Source organism: Phalacrocorax carbo, chromosome 3 (assembly GCF_963921805.1).
Source record: "Phalacrocorax carbo chromosome 3, bPhaCar2.1, whole genome shotgun sequence".
Taxonomy (NCBI): Eukaryota; Metazoa; Chordata; class Aves; order Suliformes; family Phalacrocoracidae; genus Phalacrocorax; species Phalacrocorax carbo.
The window spans coordinates 3,197,873-3,225,202 of NC_087515.1; the positions used below are offsets into that span (position 1 = coordinate 3,197,873).

At 36.5% G+C, this 27,330-nt stretch overlaps 1 protein-coding gene across 1 annotated transcript in view; it reads right to left on the bottom strand.

Moving 5' to 3' along the window:
• Positions 1-27,330, bottom strand: part of WDR27 (WD repeat domain 27) — a 136,363-nt gene that overhangs the window by 93,330 nt on the left and 15,703 nt on the right. The window contains exons 9-21 of the mRNA XM_064445639.1: positions 27,158-27,290; positions 24,065-24,168; positions 23,568-23,635; positions 22,495-22,628; positions 21,038-21,114; positions 20,527-20,605; positions 19,922-19,993; positions 18,615-18,718; positions 15,649-15,738; positions 9,760-9,881; positions 9,031-9,164; positions 1,232-1,329; positions 804-925 (exon numbers count right to left, since the gene is read on the bottom strand). Coding sequence (XP_064301709.1) covers positions 804-925; positions 1,232-1,329; positions 9,031-9,164; positions 9,760-9,881; positions 15,649-15,738; positions 18,615-18,718; positions 19,922-19,993; positions 20,527-20,605; positions 21,038-21,114; positions 22,495-22,628; positions 23,568-23,635; positions 24,065-24,168; positions 27,158-27,290 — 1,337 coding nt within the window. The remainder of the gene's footprint in view (positions 1-803; positions 926-1,231; positions 1,330-9,030; positions 9,165-9,759; positions 9,882-15,648; positions 15,739-18,614; positions 18,719-19,921; positions 19,994-20,526; positions 20,606-21,037; positions 21,115-22,494; positions 22,629-23,567; positions 23,636-24,064; positions 24,169-27,157; positions 27,291-27,330) is intronic.

Genomic DNA, 27,330 nt, shown 5'->3' on the forward strand with positions numbered 1-27,330 from the left:
CTTTGCTATACCACATTCCTCTAGGTTTTTTCCCCAAGTGAATACTTGCCCGCAGCTTTAAAGTTTTTTTGATTAAATAACCTGAAGCCACTAAGCTGACCAAGCAAAAAGAAAAGCCAGACTTTTAAGCCTCTATGTGTTACAAATAGAACTGAAATAGTTAGCACAGATCTTAAGTGTTTTACCAGATCACATCTCTCAGGAAAACCCACAAAGAGTTATACAAAAGTAGCAATAAGGAGCTGTTTGAAACCCACAGAAGCAAGGACTTTCCAACTGGGAATGAAGAACCATACTCAACCAAACCTAATGCAGTAGGCATTCCAGCATGAGCAGTATCATAAAAGACCTCCAAACACTCAAATGAATCTTCAGGTAAAAAAAAGAGCAAGGATGAGGGTTTTTAAGTCATCTATTCTAGTGCAGTACTGAGCAATTTGTCTTTTGGTTGCTGTTTCTGAAGTTTCAGAATAAACCAGATTACTTCAGATTCAACTTCAGAGGAGAACAGTTACATAAGGAAATGTTCCTGCTGAACTACAGTATTACAGTTTGGTGCGAGCCTGGCAAAGGGTAATATATGCTTCCCTAATAGCTTGTTCAGTTATTCTCACTGCTCCCTGCTTTCTACTAGAGAACAAATGAGATCTGGGTGCCTTTATCATACAGACTTTTGACCTTGTCCATCCTCCCCAACATATTAAAAACTCCATCGATTGCTACAAATTATATTTTTTAGCATCCAATTTCTTTGTTGATGGAGCTGTAGTGGTACTACAAATAAAACTCAATAAAGTAAATACCTTATTTTGGCAGATCTGATGGACTGATCTGGTATGAACTTCTGGTATCACTGCTGTGCTGCAGCCTGCATTCAGGTCAAAAACTTCCAACGCTCGGTTGCTGCCAGCTGTAAGTACAATATCTGCGCAGTTTTCTGTGTTAAAGTTAAACTGATCTAAAGGAACAAAAGCACATAGATAGACAAAAATGCAGATACGTAGATATCAAGACTCTGTTGTATTTAGTGTTCTATGAGCAGCATCAAAAATCTTGCAGTCCTGAAAAATTTATGCCCAAGGCTGAAGTTCAATACCACAAAAAACTACAGCATTTTTACTCTACTAGAAAAAAAAGTAGTAAAGAATCAAATCTTAATTACTTTAACTGAAGTTATTGCCATGTCATTAAGTCCAAACTACTCTAAAGAAAATAAGAAATCAAAGGATACGAGAGTAGAAATCATTTACTGCTGACAGGCTGGTAATCTCCGTTGTTGAAGCCATGGGAAATTTCTGAACCAATTTACAAACACTTCTCTGTTTATATCTGTAAAAAATATCAAATGAATGCTAGTGTTAATGAAATAAGTTGTGATCTGTGGCCACCAGTAAACTCCCACTGGAATCACAAAGCAAACCAAAATGTTTTCATTATTAAAAATCAAAGCCACAGACCTTTTGAATCATTGCTGAACTGTATTAAAAAACTTGGTAACAAAACATCATTTGGATGAAACATGATATTCGTACACCTAAGACAGACCTTACTTCAACATGAAACACTAAAATAATCATGTATGTATATTCAATATACTGAAGAGAAAATGTATCTGTCAAGTACCTATGATCAAAAACCAGAAACACCACTAATTTCAGTATAGCATTTCATGTGCTGATTATAGGGGCAACAACAAAGAAAATTAGGATAAAATAGTGAGGAAAGAATAATTTCCACTTAGATGGAGTGGAACAAGGGGCTGATCACATACAATATCAAAGAAATTTGGCTTCCCAACATACACTGGACTCCTCAAGGTCCTGCGGGATATCTGCCAGCTCCACGCAGAAGTTCCAGACATGCCAAGCCCTCTAAAACAGCTTCAGACTCATTTCTGTCACACAACACACAGCAGTGTTGTGATTCCGTCCGATTAGGTCTTTCTGTTTAGTGAAATATATCAGCACAGACCACATGGATCTGATCTTAAATCCAAAGTCAGCAGAAAACACTCCTCCATGGATAGGGATATGGATACAGGTATGGGTGTGGATACATTGGGCAAGACGTGATTGCAGTAGAAGTCACCCAATGAATATTAACAGAGTTGTTAGTAACTGTACTGGGTCTGGCTGAGGTGGAGTTAATTTTCTTCATAGTAGCTTGTATGGTGCTGTTCTACATTTGTGATGAAAACTGCTGTAAACACACCATGATTTTAACTATTGCTGACCAGTGCCCGCACAGCATTAAGATATTCGGTGTTTCTCACTGTGCCCCCGGAGCGAGGGGCTGGGGCAGAGCAAGAGGTCAGATGTGGGCATAGCCACGACCAGTTACCTGAATTATCCAGAGAGATGTTCCATAACGTTTAATGCCAAGCTCAGCAATAAAACTGTGGGAAGGAGTTTTTTTGAAAGTAGCACTGCTTGGAGACTGGCTGGGCATCAGTCTGCTGGTGGGAGCTACTGAGTGATTACTTGTGCATCACTTGGGGTGGTTTCTTTTTTCCTTTTTTTCTTCACTTATTAACAGTCTTTGTCTCCTCCCACGAGTTTTCCTCACCTTTGCCCTTCCAATTCTCACCCCCATCCCACTGGGGGATCAGACTGGGGGAGTAACTGGACGGGGGCCTAGCTGCCAGCAAAGTTCAACACACCACAATAACTCCAAGTTTCTGATTTCTAAATGCTGCCACTTCTATGCAGTAAAATAATTCCAGTGTAACTGCAAGTATTATACTTCCATTTTAGCACGTCTGTCTAATGACAATACAAAAGTCACTTGTACAAATAATTACAGTTTCTTTCCAACAGTCTGAAAGTTTGCAAAACTGAGATCATTTGACAAAAGCAATACGTTTGTCAGCTGGATCCGTTCAAAAGAAAAATGGTTAATGATTTCCTTTTGCCTTTCTTTGTCACTCTCAAACAATGATCTGCTGAGCTTTTCCACATAGACCTTAAAGCTGTTCAGCACCAATGGTGAAGTAGAAGGTAAAATAGTGTTTTGCAATTTAATCCAAGAACATTTTGTGGTTTCCAGAAGTATTTTATTCAAGTAAACTACTCAAACTGCTCTAGACTTCAGGAACAACTGATTTATCTCCATTTTTGGGTAAAGATATCCAAGCTAATTTTAAGTAAGCTGACTGACATAATAGGAACGATCTGATGAAGGCAGCATGAAGCTTCCTGTGGTCTAATTTGCCCTGCTGAGAGAGGCTTACCGAAACGGATTGCTCCCGAATGTAAGAACAATTGTTTTGAGTTAGCCAAAGTCTCTCTTGTACAGTGCGGTCTGCTACATAGATAAACACCTCACAGGGTGCTTCCCAGGTAGGGGCTCACCTAGAAAGCAAATCTTCAACCAACACAGTAAACTGAGATTCACCAAATACAAGTTAGGACAAAACTGAACTAAAGTAACCAAGGAAAAAAAATAGAGCAGGAGTATCCAGTAGCAAAAAAAAAAGAGGAATTTTAGTATGTTTAAGACCTTACATTTTTTGGACACAGTGCATTTGCCACATGTCCTATACACATTCAATCCAAAATGCAAGTCAGCTAAAATCCAGCCAGGCTTTGTGGACACACTGGGCTGGACACTGTACATTAGTTCTTGCCTCTTAAGAGATTAAAGTTTATATAACTTTTTATTGCTTTAATAACACCTCCATAAACAGGCAACACAGAAGGCAGGTAATCAGGATGTGGAAGAAAGGTATTACATAAATCAAACAGACACAAGGTAAAAGCTTAAGTGCCACACATTTGTAATATATAAGAACAGAATTTGATAATAAAAATGTATGATGAAACATAAGCAAAAGAGCATGACCTACATTTTAAGTTAAAATAATTTCCTGTTTGCCATAGAAAAGTTTGTTATATATCTTACAAAGGACTTGTTGGGAATTAGAGGAATTAATCCAGTAAAGGTCAGAAGGTGTAACGTTTAGCCAAATAAAGGTGTGAAGAGCACAGCAAGGAAAATCTTTTTAGATTGATAAAAGATATTATAATCTATCAGTAAGAAGGCCCATTTAACAAAATAACTGTGCTTTTGTCTGCAGAAAGTCAACAGATTTCTGTGATTATAACAAGGGTTACTTTGTAAGTAAAAAAAACAACAAATAAGAAACCTTCACAAGGAAAGAAAAGAGATTTTTATTTTGCCATCAGAAGCGAGTTCTGATAATAAAATTACTTACAACTAGATTAAGAATTCCATCTCAGATGTGGCCACTTTCCATGGATAATTTGGCAGTCTGCCACTAGCAAAGCTAATTCCTTTGTTGCTGGCTTTCCGATATGAATGCACTGTCACAGACAGTTGTGAAGTTGTTTTCAACTATTGCAAAACACTACAAGCCCTAGAAAATGCTGCACAGATGAAGGTCAGGAGTGTGAAATAAATATAGGCAAAATTCCATCTCACAAGTCAACTGGAGGCTATTGTATAAACTAGACCAACACCTCCTCAAGCCATAGAAAAGATTGTGATGGAGGCAAAAAAAATGGGTGAATAGCATCTTCTTACTACATTTTTCCAGGCCTCCGATTCTATGCACAGCAAATAATCTCAGCTGACAATCCTACAGGTCAGGTATCCAAATAAAATCACATTTGTGCTGTCCTCCTTTAATGCCTTCAATCATTAGAATTCTGACAACAGCGTAAATGGCTGATCTTTGTAATCTCTTATATGGCGTGTAATTTGGGGATGTAATAATTTTTGGGAATACTTTTACAGTATATAGTTATTTTCAGGAGACTGGTACATCTTCAGATACAAACACTTCCTGCAACGACTGCAGAGACCAGTGTCCCTACTTCCCAGCAGATTCGAAATCCTTTGTTGAAAACAGTTCAAGGGACCCAGACAAAGTAGAAACATTATGACAGACAAAAAATGCCAATGTATGGAAATACGTTACTATGCTAAAACCAGAAGACGAATAGGCACCTAAAAAAACCTCCCCAAAACCCCAGCTTGATAAAATGTTAAATGTCAGATCTGTAAGGAAGATGCTGCACGTTACAGACCACAAACATCATCAGTATAACAGATCATAAGGTTTCAGGCTATTAAAAACATTTTTATATGCACTGTAAACATTAATCTTCAAACAATAGTCCCGTTACACATTTACAGACACAGCCCTGAGTTCAGTAAAATAAAATCGGTTACATGAAAAGGAAAAGGATCATTTCATCTTCTGGAATGCTTAGAATTCATCATAACTGAAAAAATATTCTGTCTTACACTACAGAGGAGGGTGGATGTCATTCACTGACCCTGTGTAATGAACCAGGCATCAGAAAAGATAAGCACAGGAAAATTCAAAGCATTTAGAGATGGTTGCTGTTAGAATGTTGTGAGGATTCACCTTATGACTTACGTACTTCTCAACTAGTTTCCATTCTGTTCCTGTCAAAAAGCGTCAAAAAGCGTTTAAGTTCTTTGATCTAATGGCTAAAGCTCAGAAGAACCAAGTAGAATATTCTTATCATCGTACCGCTGAATCAGGTCTGTGCAGCCCGTTTAGTTAAGAAGTTTAAACTGGCTTAAAGTGGTTTGCATAAAAATCATGATCCTGTTAAGCATTAGCCTTCCAGAAGTACCTGAAATGAACACTCTCCTATATATCATCACCACGCTACATGCTGAATTTTAAACCTATTTACCACGGCCTTTGTTTTGTCCATCTATAAGATGTGCTGGTATCGTTTCCCATTTCATCAGAGCAGATATTTTATCATTACTTCCCTTACTGTATATATCTTTACTACAACCAGTTGCTAAATTTAATGGCTTTAAAAGGCATTGTTTCTGTTACTGTAACATAATTTTCTCCTTTTTAAACTCCTTTCAAATTGTTCACGCTGATCTTGAAAACAACGCATACGACTATAAAAGTGAGATAACCCATAGATGTTTTGTTCTGCTCAAATCCTGTGACTTAAAGGTAACTAAGAATTAAAAAAAAAGATGCTAGTAGTTACACTTCATATCAGCATGCACAACTGCTGATGAGAATTGAAATTCAGTAGTTACTAATTTTGGAGAAGGTAAAGAAATTCAATTAGGTTGTGAATCGTTTGCAATTGCTCACAGCAGCAGAAGTCAGGAGATCTGAATTCTGTTCCTGGAACTGCAATAAATCTCCCTTATGGCATTTGTAAATAAGGATATATTTTAATAAACTGGTAAGGAATATAACCTTTTTCTTATTTCCATTTCTCAGTTTCACCTTTAAAACTGAACCAATATTTAACCATCTCGTTAAGTGACTGTGATGCTTAGTTAATTAATACTTATGGGGAGTTCTCTGAAAATTCTGCACAGAGAAAGACTGATATGATTTGTCATTGCACTGCTTTCACCCCTGAAATACAGGAGCGATCTATTAGTTAGCCAGACTGCATTGCCATGCCCTTCTAATTACGGGTATAAAGCGTGCTTTGGGGTTAGATCTAGCATCTTCTTGAATCAGTTCCGTTCAAGCATTCTTCTAAATTTGACTCAGAAGGCAGACAGAGAGTTGTGAGAAACAAAATGAATGATGCAGTAAATGACGCATAAAAGACAGAAATGCTGGGAAATGAACTGGAGGGAATTCACAAGAAAATGTCAAAGCAAATTAACCTTTAATACCTTTTTCTATAGCTATATATATCCAGGCCTCAGGCTGGTTTGTGGATTTGTTGTAATGTAATTGCACGGTTGGTCTTCTGGCATTGCACTAATACCCCAGAGAGTCTAACTGCATATTTTTGAGTTAGTGTTAATGCATAAAGAAATACTGACACCATGGTGATAACAAAATTCTGCTGTAAGCACAACCCTACCTACATGCTTCAACAGCTTTAAATCAGGATGTTATAGGTTTCTAACAAAGCAATCGGAGCAACACGGAACACAGGTGAAGTTTGATGCCCAAGTCCTTCCAAACTGCTTGAGTGGGCTTGACAGTTACATCAAGTTCCATAGTACTGCCTTTAGCTTCTGAACTAACTAGCTTGAAGGTAGTTCAGGCCAGTCTTCCGCAACAGTAACTGCAGTATGGATTTTCTTCAGGTTACTAGATACTTTCCTCTAGAAGGCATGGGTATTTGTTTAAAAAATGAGAGAAATCCAGAGCCAGCACATTATATACTACAAAAAAGTTCCTTATTAAAGCCTAAGCCCCTGTGAATAGAAGGAAAAAATAATTTTAACCATATCTTAAAACTGAAAGTAATCAGAAGAGGGAAAGATCTAAAAGATCAGAGAATTGTTTTCCATCTTCTAAGTTCCTCCAGGATTGCATGTATGAATTTCAAGAGTTGAGAATGGTATGAGAGAAGCAACTGCCTGCCTCAGTTTCCAAATATTGCTTGTTTGCACTATGAATAGATTTCAAGTAAAACTGCAAACAGGAATCACTTTCCTGTCTTCCAGGTTCTTCCTGTACTCTTACACTTTGCTACAGAATAAGCACTTCAGAACGTGAAATCTCTGTAGAACCAGTTATGAGAAAAGAAAGTCAAAGGGGGAAAAAAATCCTTTCAGAAGAGCTTGCCTATATTTCAGTATTTTTCTGCATTTTCTTCTATTAGTTTTACCTTCTTAATGTAATGTACATACTATAAAACCAAAGCAGGAAATTCTGTATTCCTTTGTATTTAGTTTTCCAGTCTATTTGTTATACTCCCATTCCAAATAGAGTATATGACTACAATAACATAAGAGCCACAGCAACACCTTCATTAAGGACTTTTGACCAGAAATGGAAGGTAAAGAATCACAAGTGAAAGTCGATTAACTGTAAAACCAAGCAGGTGACTGAAAACTACAATTAACCATTTTGATGAATGTACAAACAGAACTTAGGTCATGTTCCATTAGCTGCTTTTCCAAATAAGAAGGAATTTCTGTTCTTAAAAAAGTATTTTAAGGGAGTGATATAATCTGGCATTTTTCTCTTGCTTTTGTTTCCTGTATGACCATTTAAAGTTTCAGTGAAGTTCCACCTACCAGGTTCATGCCTCAATCCAGGAAAGCACTCAAAACATATTCAAAAACCTATTTAAGCCTGTGCCTAGTATCTTTTTTTCTGTGCAGTGGTAAAACTACAAGGAAATAGGCTAGTTTTTCCCATCTAAGGGTGCGGCCCAATACTATTTAACATCATGAATAGACAGGATACATCATGCACAATAACAACTAAAAGACTTCAGCGTTGTAACCTTAATTCTGTTTGTCCTTCCCTCAAAATATAAAGTCATAATATCAGACAAAGAAAAATATCTCTTCAAGGTTTTTTTTAACTGCTGTTATGCCTAAACATCTACATTTATACATGCATATACATATATGTAATGTAATAAAGTCTTATTTACACAAATACTGCTGAAAACCAGCAAAAGCAAATGAAGAGCAGAGAAACTTAGTAAAAGGATAGGAGGACAGTTTTAGCTCCAATTATAAACTAAAGGAACAGCAAAGGTATACCAGACATTTAATAAAATAACTCATTCCAAGTTGGAAGGAAGGAAGGATGTTTAGCAATGAAGGAAGACAGGGACAAAATAGGATAATAACAAAAGTAACTAGATACAATATAGCAGTTGGAAAGTCAGTGAAAATTATGGAAGTTATTTACTTCCATTTGACAGAGAAGGAAGTAAGAAGTCATAGGATGCTGGATTCTCTGAAAGAAAAAGTATATAGAAATATTCCCACAAGAGAAAGATTTGCAATAGCTTCTGAAACGTAACTTTAAGACATTGATGCACACTAAGATGTAAACAGGCAGAAGGTAAAGCTCAGGAGGTCCCAAATGTTGACAGTAATAGTAAAACTGTATTTGCACCCGATAAGGAAGAAAATTTTGGACTATTATGCCAGAACAAAGATATTTTTACTACTTGTTCAAAATTCTTCTTCTATAATATTCTTTCCCCCCACCCCACCCCCGAAAAAACTCCCAGATCAAAGAGTACAAGTACTTTCACTGGTTTCTTAATGAGAAATTTTACTCACCGTTTGAGGTCATCCTTGGTTGTGTCTGGATGGAAACTTAATAGATGAAATTCAGCTCCACAACACAGCAATATAAATGTATCTATAAAATAAAATTGTGCAAAGCGTACAGTCTTATGGAACTTCTCTTTGCCCTGAAATGCAAAGTAAATTATTAGGAATGGATTCTAGGATACTGAATATTTTTTGCCTGAGATTCCCAGTGTAAAGGCATACTCTCCCTGTTACCCTGCCCATATGCCAGGAGGTTAACCTACTATGTAGTGGCCCTTCCTCTTTTTAGCATCTATTAATCTCAAAATAAAGTTTTCATTCTACTTAATGTAGTTGGCAGTAAAGTTAACAGTATGTGTAGTCAGTTGAACCTAATACAACCTAGCTTCGTACTCTAAACTTCCACTGAATCGGGGAATAGACCATAAAGTCAAACAGAGCTGAGCCAGAGAAAACAGAATCTAGAGAGCGGAGAGTAAAAGCAAAACTTCCAGACATGCCCACTAGTTTTGTCTACCAAGATTGGGTTTTTTCTTTTTATAAATTGTCATGATAAAAGCCTAATGTGAAGTCAATGGAGACCGCCCAGATCATAGCATCAGTTGGAATCACCACCACTCAGTAGCTCCAAAAAATCAGGCTGTATGTTCCTTCTACAGAGCTGTTAAAATGGAAATAGATGAAAGTGCAACACAGTGTCCTCTGTGAACCAAACGGACAGGAGTTTCTAATTACCAGAATTAGGGCAGGTTCATTATTGTGGACTGACCAGACCCTTAAACTTCTGTCTTCTGATGCAGAAACTAACCACTTCTTGTCATGACTCCAGCCAACAGAGTTAACCGCACCATCGTGACCTAATAAAAATAATAATGGAAATATCATAAATCTCATTTCTTGCATTTATACATTTCTCCAGAGTTAATCGTATTGTTTTAATATAATTATACACAATATTAAAATACATTTTAAATACAGGCTTCAAATGGTTGGACTGAAACTGGTAACAGTAAACCAGTTATTGACTTTTTTCTTCCACCAAAAAACCATGGAAAAATGTCTGTCATTAATAATCAAGATTCACAAAATTAAATAAGGTCAGAGAAATACCAAGTTATTCTACCTGAAGTCTCATATGCGCTTGTATGACATTGCCTCCGTTGCTATGAGGGAGTTTGTATGAAAACGTTATAACAAATTAAAAAGACACATTTATCTTTTACAAACATTCTATTCTAAGAGAATAAAAACTACTATCTAAACTTACTTCAGCTTTCTGCAAACCAGATTTGACTTAACCAGAATTATAAAATAGTTCTAAACAAATATATAACAAACCAACTTCCTTCAAGTTAACAACAAAAACACATTCACAGATCTTTACTGTCTCAGTAATATTAACAAATTCTATCTCCACACCAAACTGAATTAGAGCACAGACATGGTTTTAAGGTTGTTATTAATAGTGAGTCTTGTTGCTAACAGTTGTATCTCTGATCTTTTTCATTAAAAACTGACTGTCTCAGAGCGAAGGGCTGAACTGGATTAAAATTACTTCAAATCATGGCAAAAAAGATCCAGAGAAAATAGAAGTTTGACCATCAACTCTTAATGCTTCTAATCAAGCTTCTAAGGGCTGGAAAAGCCATCTTCTGATGCAGAGATCCAAACATCAGTCTGAAAAAGACTACCCAAAGAGGGATAGTCAGGGAAATATTTCACCTGTCTTCATCCCCTTGTTGGTAACAGAGTGAAGAAAACGACCATCACTGACAACGTGGCTACCAAACATTGCAAAGTGCAGCTGGGATGGTTGAGGTCCAGACCGTATGACTTTGCTACTATAGCCAAATGGCAAAATAGGATGGCCATCATGCAAGACCACAGGGCTCTGCATCTGCTTGTTAGCCAGCATTTGGCTCATGGAGAGGCCCCAAAGCTGGCATCTAGCCCCCAGTGTTGATGATCATGTGTTATTTTGCTCTAATAAGCCATCCTGAGTGCTTCAGCCTAGATTGCTTCGTCGCTGCCCATCCCTAAAAACAGCGGGTTGGAAGTCCAGCAAAACTGAAGTTACCACACTGGGGCTTGTAAAGACTGGTTTATTTTTTTGTCATGGACCTCCAGGAAACATACTGGTGCAGAAAGATTCAGCCCAAAGTAAAATCCTGAGTCCCAGGATGGTTACTCTACATTGAAGTCAGGCTTCATACAAACTTCATTTTGAACGCTTAACTTCAGGGTCTTAGAAACTGATTTTACAGAGGTGCAAAGAGCCATATAATCCAGAAGAAGACAGTGTCATTGATGGAATGGTGCTTTAAAAGGCAGGCAAGGTTACTGAGATCCAGAAGGATTTTATCACACAAAGGAACTCACCACAGCTACGGCAAATAAATATTTACTGTAGAAGTCTCAGCAAGAGAACACCTGACTTGGACTTTGTCGAAGTTCAGGGTTTTAAAACACAAAATACAAGGAGTTACATAAGAATCACCATCTAATTTATCTACAGATAATGAAAATTCTGGCTTTAATTTTTGAAAGTTATTGGAAGAGCATTTTCAAGAAACATCCTTGAAATTCAGTATGACTCAAAAAGATAATCTGAGTATTATATTATAATGGAATTTTATATTAAACATGATCTGGAAACCACTTAAGACCTTGCAGATAGTTACAATACCTTATTTTATTCCTTAGGCTTTTATTACTGAGCTAGCTGCTTTTGTAAAAACACAATGAACATGCCACTACAACAGCTTCTGCAGGACTGTCTCATTAGATGAAAAAAAATGTAAATGCCTGTTTAAATATATAGTTTAAAGCATTATAATCTCTGGTTAATAGCAAAAAGCTTCTGCAAGGAACAGACTTTCCAGTTTGGTGTCACACAGTTAAAGATTAGAAACTTCCAAGAATGAACGTCAAAAGTCAGAAACATAACCCAGAAGCTAAAATTATTAATTTGATCTAAAATTATATTGAAGCTGATCAAAAAGGTCAAAAAAGAAGAAAACATGTCAGACAAAATTAACAAACTTTGGCCCATATTATTCTATTTTTTCCAGATGATGTCTGATGAGTTTCACCTAACCTTATAACATTCAAAGTTCTTATGCTGCCCTCTTGTGCACATTTTCTCTTTAGTCAACTGAAGTTTTACATTAAAAAAATATTGCTTTAAATTACAGGAAGGTTAATCAATTTATCTCAGCAACTAAGAACTTCTGTGATAACATATATCTATGAAAAGGCTTCTAAACAAGTTATTTTCAGTCCCAGTTATCAAAGACCTGTAGAACTTTCACCAGAAAACTGCACAGGTACTGGATAAGTACATATGTAAGTACTATACATATTTTATCCTCAACACGAAGATTTATTTGGGGCTTTGGTTTTGCAAAGCCATTTGGAAGCCTTGAATTATCTGCATTAAAGAAAAAACCAAACAAACACAAAGAAAACAAAAAGACACCCCAAAACCAACTTATCAGAATATACAAAACAGTTTCCCAAAGTGGAGGAACATGAGAAACTTTAGGAAAATCTGAGGTTTAGGAACTGGAAGAGCCATGTAAAAAGCTTAAGAATCTCTGCGCTCCAGATCCCCCAGTCCCAAAGCCCAGTGAAGGAGGTGCCAGCTGGCTTACAAGAGGCCAGTTAGCTTCAGACAGGCCTTACTCAGGGCTCCCCAGGCCTGAAGCACGTTGAGAAGGACAGCAGCTGGTTTTGAAAACGATTTCTTCCGAAAGGCCATGCTGGCTGTAATTCCCTTGAAGCGGGCCAATACTCCCTGCGCGTCGCTATAGGACACGGGCACCTGGAGAGCCACCACTGAAGAGCAACACAGAACTAAAAACTGAGTACTTCAGGGAACAAAACTGAATAAATTAGGCTTATCGCAAAATTGCTGTTGTTTTACCACTTCTCCCTGATAGTGCATTACAAAAATATGATTTTTCGATATTCAGCTATATTTAGATGTTAATGCTGCCTTGCAATTGAAAGGTTTTTTTAACAGAATAGATATCATTACTGTTCCTTGAAAAAAGAAAGTTTTACATTACCGGTGACTGCAGCTCTGAATAAGAGCAACGCATCAGGGTTTTTAAGGAAAATACATTTTTTATGACACTTCAAAACCAAAAGGCACCTAAAGTAGAAAATAAGTGATTTCATGATAATCTGAACTGTACAGAACTACATGAATGAAATAAGCTCATAAGTGATGGTTTGCGGTTCCTACTCCCAGTACAGTAACTGGGAGTTTCACAATTATGTTGTTTTTGAAAAGAACTACACGCACAGAATGAATTCACGTGCTACCTAAGACGCCTGAGGTAAAATGTGGTCTACATGTCTCTTCAGGCTGTGCGTCATAAAAAAAGACATAGAATATAGAATTAAAGGTATCAGTGAAACAAATTAGATGGTAGTGCAAAACCTAAGAAAACTAACAGAACTAAGCCAATTTTTAGAAGAACAATTTTGGAATAAATCAAATTTTTTAAAGCAAGACAAAGAAATCGTACTTGACAACTTAACTACTGGCACCACAAAAAGCTTCTCTGTAGTAGCATGAAGTTTGGTGCCAGTCACTTTATTCTTCTCATCACAATAAATTAGCCTGCATTTGCAGAGTACTGCAGTATTTTAGGGAGCTCTGAATGTTGAAATATCTGATGAAATAATATTTAATTTTACTTCATAGAAAGACAAAGCCTTTTGTTAATAATGTGTCAAAATCTAAGTATTGTTTCCTTCATGATTTGCAGGGTAACATGAACTAAGGTCTTCTTTCAAATTTAGAAGCCTCTAAACTAACCTTTTTTCTTTCTGCTTTCAAATGTATCTACTTAGATTAATTTTTTTTCTTATTAAATTCTATGTTTTCTATTATTACCAGTATCAAACCTTTCCTTAGATATTATTTTGTAGGTAGGAAGTATATGGAGGTATAGACGCAACAAAGTCAACGACATTAGTATCTTCTCCTGAGATGAAACAAAGATGAAACAGAGCTATTACCAGCCCAAAATCCATGTAGGCTGCATAAACACAAACTCCAGTGAAAAAAACATCCAAAAAGAGTATTTCACAGAATTGAAATGTCACTTTCTGAAGCACATAATCTCTACATACATTCAAGTAAATGCAGCCTGCCTAATTTCTTGATAATGGTTCACAAGGAGAAGCTGGATCTGCGATGCAAAAGACAAGCTACAAAGAACAGCTACAGAACAGATACTGTATGATGATAATTTATAAGCCTCATGGAATAATTCTGCAACATTTATGAACATTTATATTCTACTTCATGTTCGGAATAGCCCTGCTACCAAAAAACCAAAGGCTTTAAAGCTCTTGATTACTTAAGAAAGCTGTGTTAATAATCTGAAGACACACTCAATTCTTTGGGCACGACTTTCTAAAGCTGCTGTGTACCAAAAACTGTAGCAGTATCGTGTCATTATTTTTATAGATGTTTGTGGCAAGTAAGGGAAGGAAATACAGAATTTTGATCTTTTTTGGTTAATTGCATTTTTAGAAATCCTGTTCTGAAAAAAATGTTAAATGTATTTCAGATATATGGAGTCCCTTTGGACAAAATTACTGCTTTTGTCCTGGTGCTACATAAATAACAAAATTATGCCAATAAAACCTACTATGAATTTGTTCAAATTAGTCTGTGATACAAGAAAAAGGTTTTTTAAAGTTTATTAATTTTCTATCGTGGAAAAATAAAGACCTAACTACCCTGCCTATAGGGCATACTTGCATCAACTTCCTCGCACAAAGCCATTAGTGGCCACAGTGCCAGAGCTTCTTCCACAAAATACAATGAAAATTACTCAGAAAAACCCACCAGTTTTCAGAAATCAGTTATCAGAGCTTTTACTTAGAAATAATTTCCTAAAATAACTTAAAATAAACTACTTTTATACTTGTTAAGGCCTGCTAGTAGATGACAGTCATCTTCCATTACAAACTTCCACAGCAGATCAGCCCTGCTATATGAATTTTTAGTCATAACATTTCCTGTTATTAAAGCTTTAACAAATAGTTCTTGCAGAAATTTAGAATTCATTTTTTAAGAATTCATTTACAAGGTTAAGTAATGCACATGTGTTTGCACATGCATACACTCTTGCAAATATGGATTTCTCCATAGGAATAGTCCCTTTTTTGTCCAGGGAGTTGCTCTTTAGAAGTCTGGAGCTGCAAACCAAGCACATTTTTGCCCGGTCATTGCAGTCAATTTTTCGCTAATAATCTATTACGATATATTACTGCAATATAGACACGCATTATCATTACAATGTATTTGTTTTATTATTTCTATTTAATTATTGTAATAAACATACACAATGCAGATGGCAATACATATCATGATACATTACTATTTACCTCTCAGTAAACTGAGAAATAGGAAAACCTGGTAGGCAGTTTAATTCCAGAATAAAATTAACCAGAGAAATAACTTCTACATTTTGAATGAGCAACATCGCCTCTCCCCCATTCTTCTCAACATGATGCAAGTAGAATCTTCTCATTACTATCCCATTTGAAGTTAAGCTCAATTATATACTATTCCTTTAATAATGTAATTCATAAAGTTACCTGAAAAAACATTATGGGTGTCGGTGAGATTGGAATTGAATATCAGTACAGTCTTGTCAGCCAGGCCGCAAGCCAGCATCTCTCCACCTCCTGTAATGAAGTGTCTAAAGATTTATATCTGAAAGCAACAAGGACCTAATACGCTGTTTCTCTGAATCAGAAAAATCATATATGTCACTACAACGAAACGCACACCAGGTATTCATTTCATATGTTCAGCACATTTTTTGTATGAACGTCACAAACTCATATCGCAGAATTTGCTAGGAATTTGTCCGCAATTCGCTCCTTGATGTATTCTCAAAAGAGTTATTCATCACAAGGCAGGACTGCACTTTTCACAAAGTGCTACAAAACTTAAATGCTGAAATGTTTAGGAGTCATTTAAATCTACTTCCTTACGCTCATTTTTTGGTATCTTCTTATTAAAGTTACATGACCTTTTCTTACCTATCAGAATAAAAAGCAACATTAGTCATTCAGGATCACTTCTTAAAGATGATAAATTTCCTTGTTAAGGTAATCCTAAAAGCTATCCAAGTGCATTCAAATTGTTCATTTATATTGGTAATCCGTGGGGGCACAAAATGACAGGCTAGACTCCTTCAATGTCCACATAGTGGCAGTGATTTGTGAAATTTAACTGTTTGCTCACAAAGTTTTCCTGAAAAACTTAAAATAATAAAGAGCAGATAAATGAGCCAATGGGAAAAAAACAAGGGAGGGTGGAGCAAGAGAAGACAGCAGTGAGAGAAAGTAAGGAAATGAAGTGCAGAATTCAAATCAATGCTTCTAGGTTCTGTGGGAAAAGTGTTTCTGAAAGACGTACCACCTGAACAAACACCCCCTTCTGAGCACCTTTTCAAGGGAAGAGGGAATGTAAGTCACGCTTGACTTCACCATTACCCACTGCTTTCCACTGGCCAAGCACCATCCACGTTGCAGGGTCAGAATACTATATTCCACAATGCAGTTTTTCCCCGAATTAGCCATGGCAATATGAACAGAGAAGAGATCCGTATTTCCGATCTCTAAGAGTCATCTACTAAAAGCAGACTTTAAATGGGACACACAATGGGGTAGACAGATGTGTTAAGAAGAGGCATTCCAGAATCTTTCTGTTACCCGTTATTAAATGCACCAGTATACTAAACTGGCAAAGAACTGCTTTATAAAAATATTTCGAATTTTATCTGACAAGCAGTATTTCAGCTGGCTTTTTCTCCAAATACCAGTATTTGCATGTATTAATAAAGCTGTTAAATATTTTCATCACAAAAATAAGATAAGTAGTCCCGGACCAAATATTCCTAAAAAAGGCATGCCCCACAAGCTCAAAGGTGTTGAAGTCTCTGAGCTAAAGGGTGGTGCTCCTCTGCAGATTCGCCCCTTCTCCTAAAGTTTTGACAGTATGTCTTTTCAGCACAAGAGCTGATTGGTAAGTGTATCAGGTAAGTGATACAAGGTAAGTCACACACACATAATTAACAATACATAAACCTCCTTGTGCATACAGAGTGAGAAAAAATAATTCTGCCTAGAGTTTTGGAGGCTCGTTTAATGGAACATCATCTCAAATACAGAAGAAAACTGTTTTCTAACAGGTCAAAAAGTCATAACTCTAACACCTCCAATACTACAAAAAGATGCTTAATAAATCTAAGGTTTGCATTAACTCATTAATGCAACTTTACAACCTCTTAAGTTTACTTTTCTATTTAATTTCCTCTATTATGTTTAAAGTTGCACATAAATATTAAATATTGTGGTTCATACTTTACAAAGACCATCTGAAAGATTGCTCCAAGATGCAAATTTGCAACAGAAAACACTGTAAAGCTCTGAACCATCTGGTCACCACAGACCACGACAATAACAGAACACCGCTTTACAAGCTTACAATAATATGATATTTTTTTACTCCAAGAAAAAAAAAATCTCTGCGATTTTGGCTAAACCTTGTTTTGCTAAGCTGTAGCCGTTGAAGCGTGTGTGCACGTGTGTGTGCAAGAGACAGACACAAAGACACAAACAGAGAAGGATGTTCCCTCCTCAGAGTAAGTAAAAGACGATTTATACTTAAAATGTATTACTGAAACTATCCTGACACCCTTCTTTGCTAAAAAAGAACCTTTACTTTTAAGCTCACATAACATTCCCAGAAATAACCTCTCTGCAACAATTTCTTTCGGGAGCCATAAAAATAATTCCTCCCCATTCTCTAGGAAACGCTTATGGCTGGAATATGTTTTAGAAAAGTTACTGTTTGCAGCTAATTGCTTTTATTTATTGAAGATGAAAGCTGCTCTTGTCCCCAAAATATTTATAAAGATATACATTTTTAAACACTTTGAAAATATTGTGGTTTGCAGACTGAACATTGACATAATGATATACTTGGTAATACGTTTGTTTGCTAATCTAAGAAGTGGTTTCTGTATAACAATACTTATACAGACTGGAAATGACTAAATCTATTACAACGCTCACTTCTCCAAAGCAGTTAAGAAAAATACCCTCCTTTGGATTATGTGCAAGAATTTTTTTTTATATTTTAATATAAAAACTGAATAATATTTACTTAAGAAATTGGAGAATTATGATTCTTTTGAAACAAAACTTCAGCTTTTCATACACCCTAATGACACTAAGTAAATGTCTCAGCAAATAAATTCCTTAGTGAAAGAACTTGCTAGACCACTAATTTTCAAGCTGTAGTGGGAACATCATAGATTAAGTACAAAAGGAAAGAAGATGTAAAATCAGAGAAGGCTTAGAATCCTTTTGCGTATGTGCTAGGGCTCGCATGGTTTTGCAAGGTAGAAGATTTTGATCTAACAGTACACGGTATTGCCAGAAAGTTTTCTGGGAATTTACCAGGTAAATCCATGGCCTTAATTAACCACATCACACAAATTCTGTTTTTCTTTCGGCAGAACTGTACATTTTATAAAGTCTGTACGTACCAGAATACTGAATGCAACATATCAGGGTTGGTTTACAAGTAACAGATATCTCTTTCTCATATTTGATTGGAGGAGAGCTTTCCAAGGGATATTCTTTATTTTTACTTCCAAGAAGGAAAAAAAGAGAAAAAGAGGAAAAATATTAAGGTATCTAAACCCACTACATTTTCATTTCAGTTATGAAAGAAATATGCTTTGGGAGTTATTCTAAATATCGTCATATAAATATTTCCTGGATAACTCACATTAAATTCAAGAGAAGAGGCAGAATGAATTTTAATTTCTCATACTTAAATAACTCCTATCACCAACGGTTGTGAATTCATGAGATCAAGAATTAACATGGCCTTGTACATAAAATCAGACTTCTTAAGTTGCCTAGCTCTCTAATAAAAGTATTTCAAGAATTCTACCTTGTTATGACAATAAACGAACTGAAAAATATATCCATATATAAAATAAGAATTACATTGACAAGATACTAAAAAAGACCCCAAGCAAAACTTACAGTTCTAAGTAGCTTATCATAAATTAGTGCAGACCTATCCTGAAGTGATCTGAAGTGCTCATCTAAAGGCTTGCCTGTGTGTGCAAGGATCACAAAAACTTAGTCTTGAGATATTAAGTGTTTAAGAAACAGGCTTTTAAAAAGAGAAAAATGATGGCTTTTAGCATTCTTTACTTTTATGTTTGTACTTCATAGAACGATGCCTTTATATAATACTGAAGAGCAATAACGTGTTTAATACTCCATTTAACATACCACACCAATTAACATGGAAGTGCCAGCTCTAAAATAGATTCGTTCTTTGTGTCCACAATGATGATGAATCCACTGGTTGAACTGTACCATTATGTGCACTCGGTTTAAATCTGTTAGAGTAAGCTTGCATTAGCTTAAGGGAACATGATTTTAGGGGGGAATGAGGCACATGATCTGAAACCACTAAGTCTCACTGTGCCCCATTCACTTATTTTTCCGACTAGAAGAGCAGCTCAAGAAGATGTTGCGACTATCCCTATAACCACATTGAGCACTTGTTCCTCTTCCTAGCAAGAAAATTTTAAGAAAATGCACATGTCTAATTTCTTTTATATATGACTTACTCAAATGTAATGAATAGTCTGATAATCTGAATCACTTGCTGCAGTCATTCTATAGCAAATTTACAAAGCCTTTTCGTTCCGGTGATACTCCTAACTAAAGTGTGCCAGTGAGAGAAGCAGCTACAAACCATATTTCCAATAGAACTATTTATCTGCATTTTAATTTGTTCTTCCTTTAGTGGACCTGCTAGATTACCTACCGTTTGCAACTGGTCTTCTGCTTTGGCACCTCATTTTTCTTCAGGTTATTATTTGGAGAGAACATGATCATTCTACAAGAAAGAACAGACTCTTCTATATGAAATATTAAATGTTGCATGAGATAGTTTATTACATAAAACCCCCAATCCTACTTCCTTCTTATTACTTATGTCTACTAGTAGCCTCCGTAGGTAAGAAAATGTGCACATTAATAACGAGATTAATAACTTTCTAATGATCTAATGCTCAAGTTTGCACCTAAATTTTGCTTTCTGTGAGTTATTTGTTGGATAATGCATTCTGAAGGTCAAAATCCATTCATATAAAGTCCTCAGACATTTCGTTCTGCAAGCTGAAGAAACAAGAAGAGTTTAATCATACAAAACAGACAGGATGCCTAATACAGATTTTAAAAAGAAGATGAACACCGAGCAGAAGCAGTGAAAATTTTGTTTTACAACGTATTTTTTAAAATATTTTGTTTGATAACATAATTTCCATCTTCCACGGGTGATTAATTTCACAGTCACGAGACTACATGGCCCTACTGTGTGACAAAATATCACACACCAATAAAACAGACCAGAGTAGTGTGTCTACTCACCGTGGTGCTGCTGTATAACCTGATGACTTAATTTTATCATGGAAAACCAACGGCTGGTCTCTCACCGTGCTTTTCACTCCTAGAGCAAAAAATTTAATTTTTATTAATGTGATTTTTTTAACATTATATTTTCACAGTTAAGGTAGATACTTAGTTAAGCTTGCACAGCAGAAATATTTGATGTCTCCTCATGTTACAATACACATTTATGACCACTCACTCTAAAATAATGATTACTGAGGAAAGGAAAGAAATATGAACTGTAACACAGCATGAGAACCCTCTTCCAATAACATCAAGGAATAGGAAATCCTTCAAACTTTGATTTAACAAGAATATCGTTCTGAGGAACTTTTTTCATCATTCATTCACAAATGTTTTGTAGTTGCTTGTTTTATGCTTAGACTTTACAGGCACTAGTTATAGTCACAGATATATATGGGTAACAAATATTTGAGGTTACTGTTATTAAAAAGTTTATTAATTAATCTCAAGGTTGGTTTATACTTACCAAGTGTTTTCCTAGGAGGTTCTTTCATGTTTTTCTTTAAACCTTTGCACAATGGAGAATTTCTCAGTAAAGAACACCTAAGTCATAAAACCAAGCACAAAAATCAATCAGTGCAACGGACAAAAACATCAGATTAGGAAAAGGTGTCAAAACGTTTTAGCTATTTGCGTGCATGTATGTATATATGCGATACCAGTGAGATTTCCATAAATACAAATCAGGCACAGAGGATTAGTTACCAGCTTAGATACCCTCCTGTACAGACAAGCCTTGGCCCTGACTAGATTCACAGACCATTCCATTTACATAATAAATCCCATTTCTGTAAATATTAACTGATGATTTTATGAGCACTGAAATCTGCACTTCACTTCAGCGTATATTGTACGGTTTTTATTATCTTCAAGATGTCAGTGTTTTCCTGGAAATCATTTACGAGCACATGAAGGACAAGAAAATAGCAGTCAGCATGGATTCACCAAGGGGAAGTCATCCTCAATCCTCTTGATAAATTCCTATGACAAAATGACTGGTTTGGTAGATGGGGGAGAGTAGTGGATATTGTCTACTTTGACTTCATTATGGCCTTCCTCACTCTCTCCCATAAGATCCTCATAGAGGAGCTGATGAGGTACGAGCTGGATGAGCACAGTGAGGTGGATTGAAAACCAGCTGAACAGCCAGGCCCAGGCTGTGATGATCAGTGGCACAAAGTCGAGTTGGAGGCCAGTAACCGGTGGAGCACCCCAGGCATTAATGCTGGGTCCAATGCTCTGACATCTGCATTAATAACCTGGATGAGGGAGCAGTGTACCCTCGCCATGACTGCTGATGACAGAACCGAGAGGAGCGTCTCATAGACCAGAAGGTTGTGCTGCCACCCAGATGCCCAGAGGCTGGAGAAACGGGCTGACAGCAACCTCATGAGGTTCAACAGGGAGAAGTGCAAGGTTCTGCACCTGGGGAGGAACAAGCCCACGCACCAGCGTACGGCTGTAAGGAAGACAGAGCCAGGCTCTGTGCCCGGTTCGCAGTGACAGGACACGAGGCAACGGGCCAAAACTGAAATCTGGGAGGTTCCCCCTGAACACCAGGAAACACTTTTTTACTGTGAGGGTGACCAAGCCCTGGCAGAGGTTGCCCAGAGAGGTTGTGGTGTCTCCCTCCTTGGAGATATTCAAAAGCCGTTTGGACAAGGTGCTAGGCAGCTGGCTCAAGGTGATTTTGCTTGAGCAGGGCAGTCGGACAGGACGACCTGCAGAGGCACCTTACAAACTCAACCAATCTGTGATTCTGTGATTCCTCCCACTCAGTACAACTAAAGTATGACAGTAAAACAAGAAAAAAAAACATGTCAAGAAATAGCACTGTACAAAACCATCTGATGCACTTCAGTGTTGGGAAAACAAATGCATAATCCAACTCAGAGGAAAAAAAAAATTAAAGTTATTCTGCACCTGGCAATAACTGATGGACTGTTCCTGTTTCCGCATAGGAGAAAATTACTCTGCTGAGCTCTCACCATAGCAGCGAGGTTAACTTCCAACACAGCAATCATACCTTCAAACATTGAGGTGATCAAGCATAAAACCTGCAGCAATTATACCATAAAATAACAGCCCATTTATTTTATAATTGAAGCTCCAACACTGAAGCATTTAGAATGGAAAATGAAATAACTTTGTGTCATTTATGAAAGTTAGTTGAAAATATCCATGGGTTTAGTCTTGCAGAGCATTAAGCAGTAAGAAGTCATTAATGCTGTCCTTCAAAAATATGCTTATGTTGCTTAAATATGTCTTAGACTCGCATACCTAACAGTCACAGAAATTCCAATACCTTCTGCAATTGAGATATTTCTGCAGCAAGAGTTGTGAGAAAAGCAGCACATGTGGAAGAAAAATTACTTTGAGACATGCTGAGAGCATGCTAAGAACTGAATTTAAAACAAAATCCTCCTTTAAAACAAACACTGTTATATTAAATATGTAGAAAGACCTAGATTCAGCTCAGTTCTGTAGGAAAACTGTAACATCAAAAATGGGGTATACAAACAAGGACGCCATTCATTTCCTTAAAAGCATTTTTAGTGACTTTCCACAGAAATTCTCTCACAACATAGTTTTCACAGATTTCTTGGAAGGATTCAGAAGCAGTTCATCATATCATTTGTTTGAGACACAAGGTGTAACAACACATATCTTTTTTGCCCTAAAAGATTACCTCTGCTCCCCTAATGATCATTCTTGACATTCAAGGTACCCATCAAACACTATAAAAAACAATTCACCTTTTGCTTATTAATCGCTTTGGACAGTATACAAACTGTGAGAGCTTTAAAACTACCCACCTATTTAAACTAGTAGATTCCATAAAGAAGAATCAACCCTCTCCAGAGAAACCCCTGCATAATTCACATTAAGCAAAACAAATGTGTACATTAATCTATATATAAAATGCATAACTAATATTTATTGAAAATAACTGGAATTCTAAGCATTAAATAAATCAATTTTTACTGTATACCCACCTTTCCATTAACTGCCTTCCTTGTTAATGCACATGATCTGGCAAACCGAATGCTGAGGTCACTGTAATCTTTACCAAAAAGAAAACAGTGCTGTAAAATTGTATTTTCATTTCAAAAGAAAAAGCTATCGGGGGGAAAAAAATTAACTCAGTAATTTGACACCACCATAATCCACTCTCTTCACTGTACAGCCTTCTAGCTTACCCCCACATTGTAAAGTAGGGGTAGAATGAGAGTCCTTGTATTTAACACTCCTAAACTGCAAAATCAGATAAAAATGCATTGCTGGCCACTACAGAAATCTAGTGCTGACACGTCTTCTGCGACAAGTCAGCAATGCCAGAAAAACATTAAAAAAATTATTAGAAAAAAGTTTATAAAGCCACTTAGTTTCTACTGTAGTCTGCTATTGCACAAACTAATTCTTATACTATTTGTTTCAGATAACAAAGGAAAGCAGTCACATTATGGCACAGTCAGATATTTTATAACTATACCTTTGTAAGATAAAGAAGCTTCTAATTCAAAGTTTGCCAAATTAATAATTAACAAGCCAGCTGAACTTCCTATCCAAAAATAGCTAGTATTCAGGGCAGATGATCTACCAAAAAAAGGAGAAAACATTATCTGAGTATGATAAAGAAGCTTTTCTTACTACCATACAAGACAGCAATTTTTTAATACTTCTTACCCAATCCCAGTACAACAATGATAATAAACCACATCCCAAAAAAAGTATTTTAAATTTTCAGCCGTTTTTAAAATCCATAGCTTAAATTGAAAAGTTTCAATCAAAATTGGTGAAGTTTTGAAAACTGCAAACAGTATCTTTGATTTTATGTAAGTGCTCACGGCAAGTCTAAAACAGCCTAGGAAATACTTTTCTTCAAAAATTACAGCATCTCCCAACTGTTACAAACCACAGTAACAGCACCGTACCCACAAAGAGTAAATTCAAACAGAGGCAAATCCACATATATTCTTACTTTTACCACCTGTAATACGAACACACAAAAGCAGTGAAATTTTAAGGCGTGTTTGTACATAGTTCAAGTACATGAGAAAAACCAGCATAAACTAAGGGGGGGGAAAAGAACCCAGGCAAGCCTGGAATGTGTGTCTCAGTCTGTGCTTAGGGGCAGTCGTATTGCGGTTAGGTAATGAAATTCAGCCTCCACAAACACCACAGAGCAGATAACTGGTTACAGTCTCAGTCAACACCCTCAGAGAAGACAAATGTTACCAAGCATAAGAAGGTTATAACAAAATAACAGCTCATTCTCAAAAACTAAAAATGTTTTGATGCCACGGTAAATAAAAACTGACATCAACATTTTAATACATTTTCCAAATAAGACTGAGTAGACTTCTCGGTTTGATTTGTAAAGTCAGACCACAAGAGTTGAAGTAAGGGTATGGAAAAATACCGAAACTTGGCATGAAAAGAGTTGCCACAGTGGTTTATTGCATTTTATTAAAAAAACCCAAAACAAAAAACCCAAACAGAAACAGTCAAATACTTTAAAGAGCAGATTGGGAAAGACAGTTTCAGTTCTTGTTTGTCATACTTTTATGTGCTCTATAGAGCTTTATTTGTGGTTTGCACTACTTTCACATACAGCAGTAAGACTGATTTAATTTGTGGATTATCTGAATTATTTATAAAGAAGCAGCATTACCAAGTTATTATGAACAATGATATCAAGTGATATATAGAGAAAATTGATGCCTACTTCACAACAATAAAATGCCTTCAACAGCGATGAAATTATTCAACTTCAAAAAGCTTCGAGAAGTATAACAGCCATAACGTTTTGTGTATCAGTATTGCACAAGTGTTTCGTTGTCGCATTTTATTGCGGGCAGGAGAAGGGGTAGATCAGGGATTAGTCAGTTGTTCAGACAAAACTGAACCACCTGCTAAAACCAACTCATGGTAATTTAAAACTTAAACAGAAGACTACTTATAAATACAAAACTAAAAACAAAAGAGAATGGAACTGGATTAATATTAAGAGTTTAATGGTCATGGTTGTTTATAGGCAGAACAAAACTTCCAGCTACAATGCGGTAGCTGAACAGGTAAATACTCCCTGGACATGCAATGCCAGGCGGTGTCGGGGGGGGTATTGGAAAGCGATGTTATCTCAATTCAGAAAATTTTCTCAGTTAACCTATTGCTGTGGATCCACTGCAGGCAACCATGTCCAGAAAGGGCATTGAACAAGAAATGAGACTGAATTTCAGAAAAAGTTCAAAAGCAAATGTTAAAAGTGTTACAGAAAACATGCAAGGTGCAAACAATTTCATCCAGAAATGTAGAGACAACTTGCTCGTGAGCTATAACTTGCTATGCAAGGAGGGAACTTGATAGTAGCTGGTTCTAGACTGTCAAAATGAAAAATGTACTAAGAGGCAATAACCATGCATGAGAAGAGGGTGTTTCCGATTAGAAGTAAAATGGAATGAGTCAGTTGCTGGGAAAACTTAACCTGGATGGTGGATTCCTCATCACTGGAAAACTAGCCTCTTTAAAGATGCGCTGTAGTTCAAATCAAACCTAAAGTTTTGATGATTTGAGAGTGGTATTATACAAGCAATAAGGCTGACTGTAATAATTCATCTTCTGGCCTTAGAGTTCTGACATTCCATTAAAGTATTCTGAGATGTACATCTTAAAAATCACTACTTCCTTCCCCTCAATGACAGTCCTTCTGAAAATGTAGGCATCGTGAAAATAACTGTTCATAAATAATTACTTCAATTTGATATAAAGACAAACAAAATGATCCAGGACTGCTGGATATTTTTCTTCGCTGTTTATATAAACTGATTCATCCTCTGGTTAGATAAATAGTTATACCTGTACAACCCACCGCAGGGCAAAGGGTGGAATGAGTGTTTCCTAAAACATGACATGGCTGAAAAATTTATCCAAATGACAATTATAAATAACAAAAATAAGTTGTCCTACGAGACAGTTCTTGTGGCAGTATCCTGAACAGATACCCCGGCGCCCGATAAAATGGTTAAACTTCTCCTCAGGAAAATGCAATATAAGGATTAATTTAGGTATCTGTCCTCTACCTGGCCAACCAATTTCACGGGAAGGACTAAAAACATCATGCTTCAAAAATGCCTGTCTCTGACAGAAGCTGGGCTAGAACAGGTTATGTAGCTCAAAGGTTATTTAAAATTGGAAGGCACGCTGGCACAGGCACACAGTGACTGCATCGGACTGATTTCCTTAGAAAGCAAACTAAAAATAAATTTGGCTTTTTAATTGTAATAAGCTTAATTTTTTTTAACTGTCCCTGATCAACTGGTATCAATAGATGCTACAGTGGATATTCCCAATGCCATCAAGTTATTTTTCAGACTAGAAATCAGTTTTAACTTTGTATCAGTTTGTGTGTATCATCTGCCTCAGTGTAGGCCACCAAAGCTTGCGGATCCATAATTACATTCTCTGATTTTCCTACTGCACTTTTAAGAAAATAGTAAGACGCAGTGAAAATAATCCAAGAACCAACAGGAACTCCTAGGAATAGATTCCAGCCAAACACTTGGTGGTATTTTAAAGGACTTACGTGTTTTCTTCATTATGGAAACATACAGAAAAGTCGCAGTGTTCAATTAAAAGAATAGGCAATGATGTTTCCACTGATCCTGCTGGCCTCATGTTGTTTGTTTTGCAAAGCTTGGAAGTATTCTGCCCTTCACCTAAGAAAGGCAATCAACAATACTAGCTCTCAAAAACCAA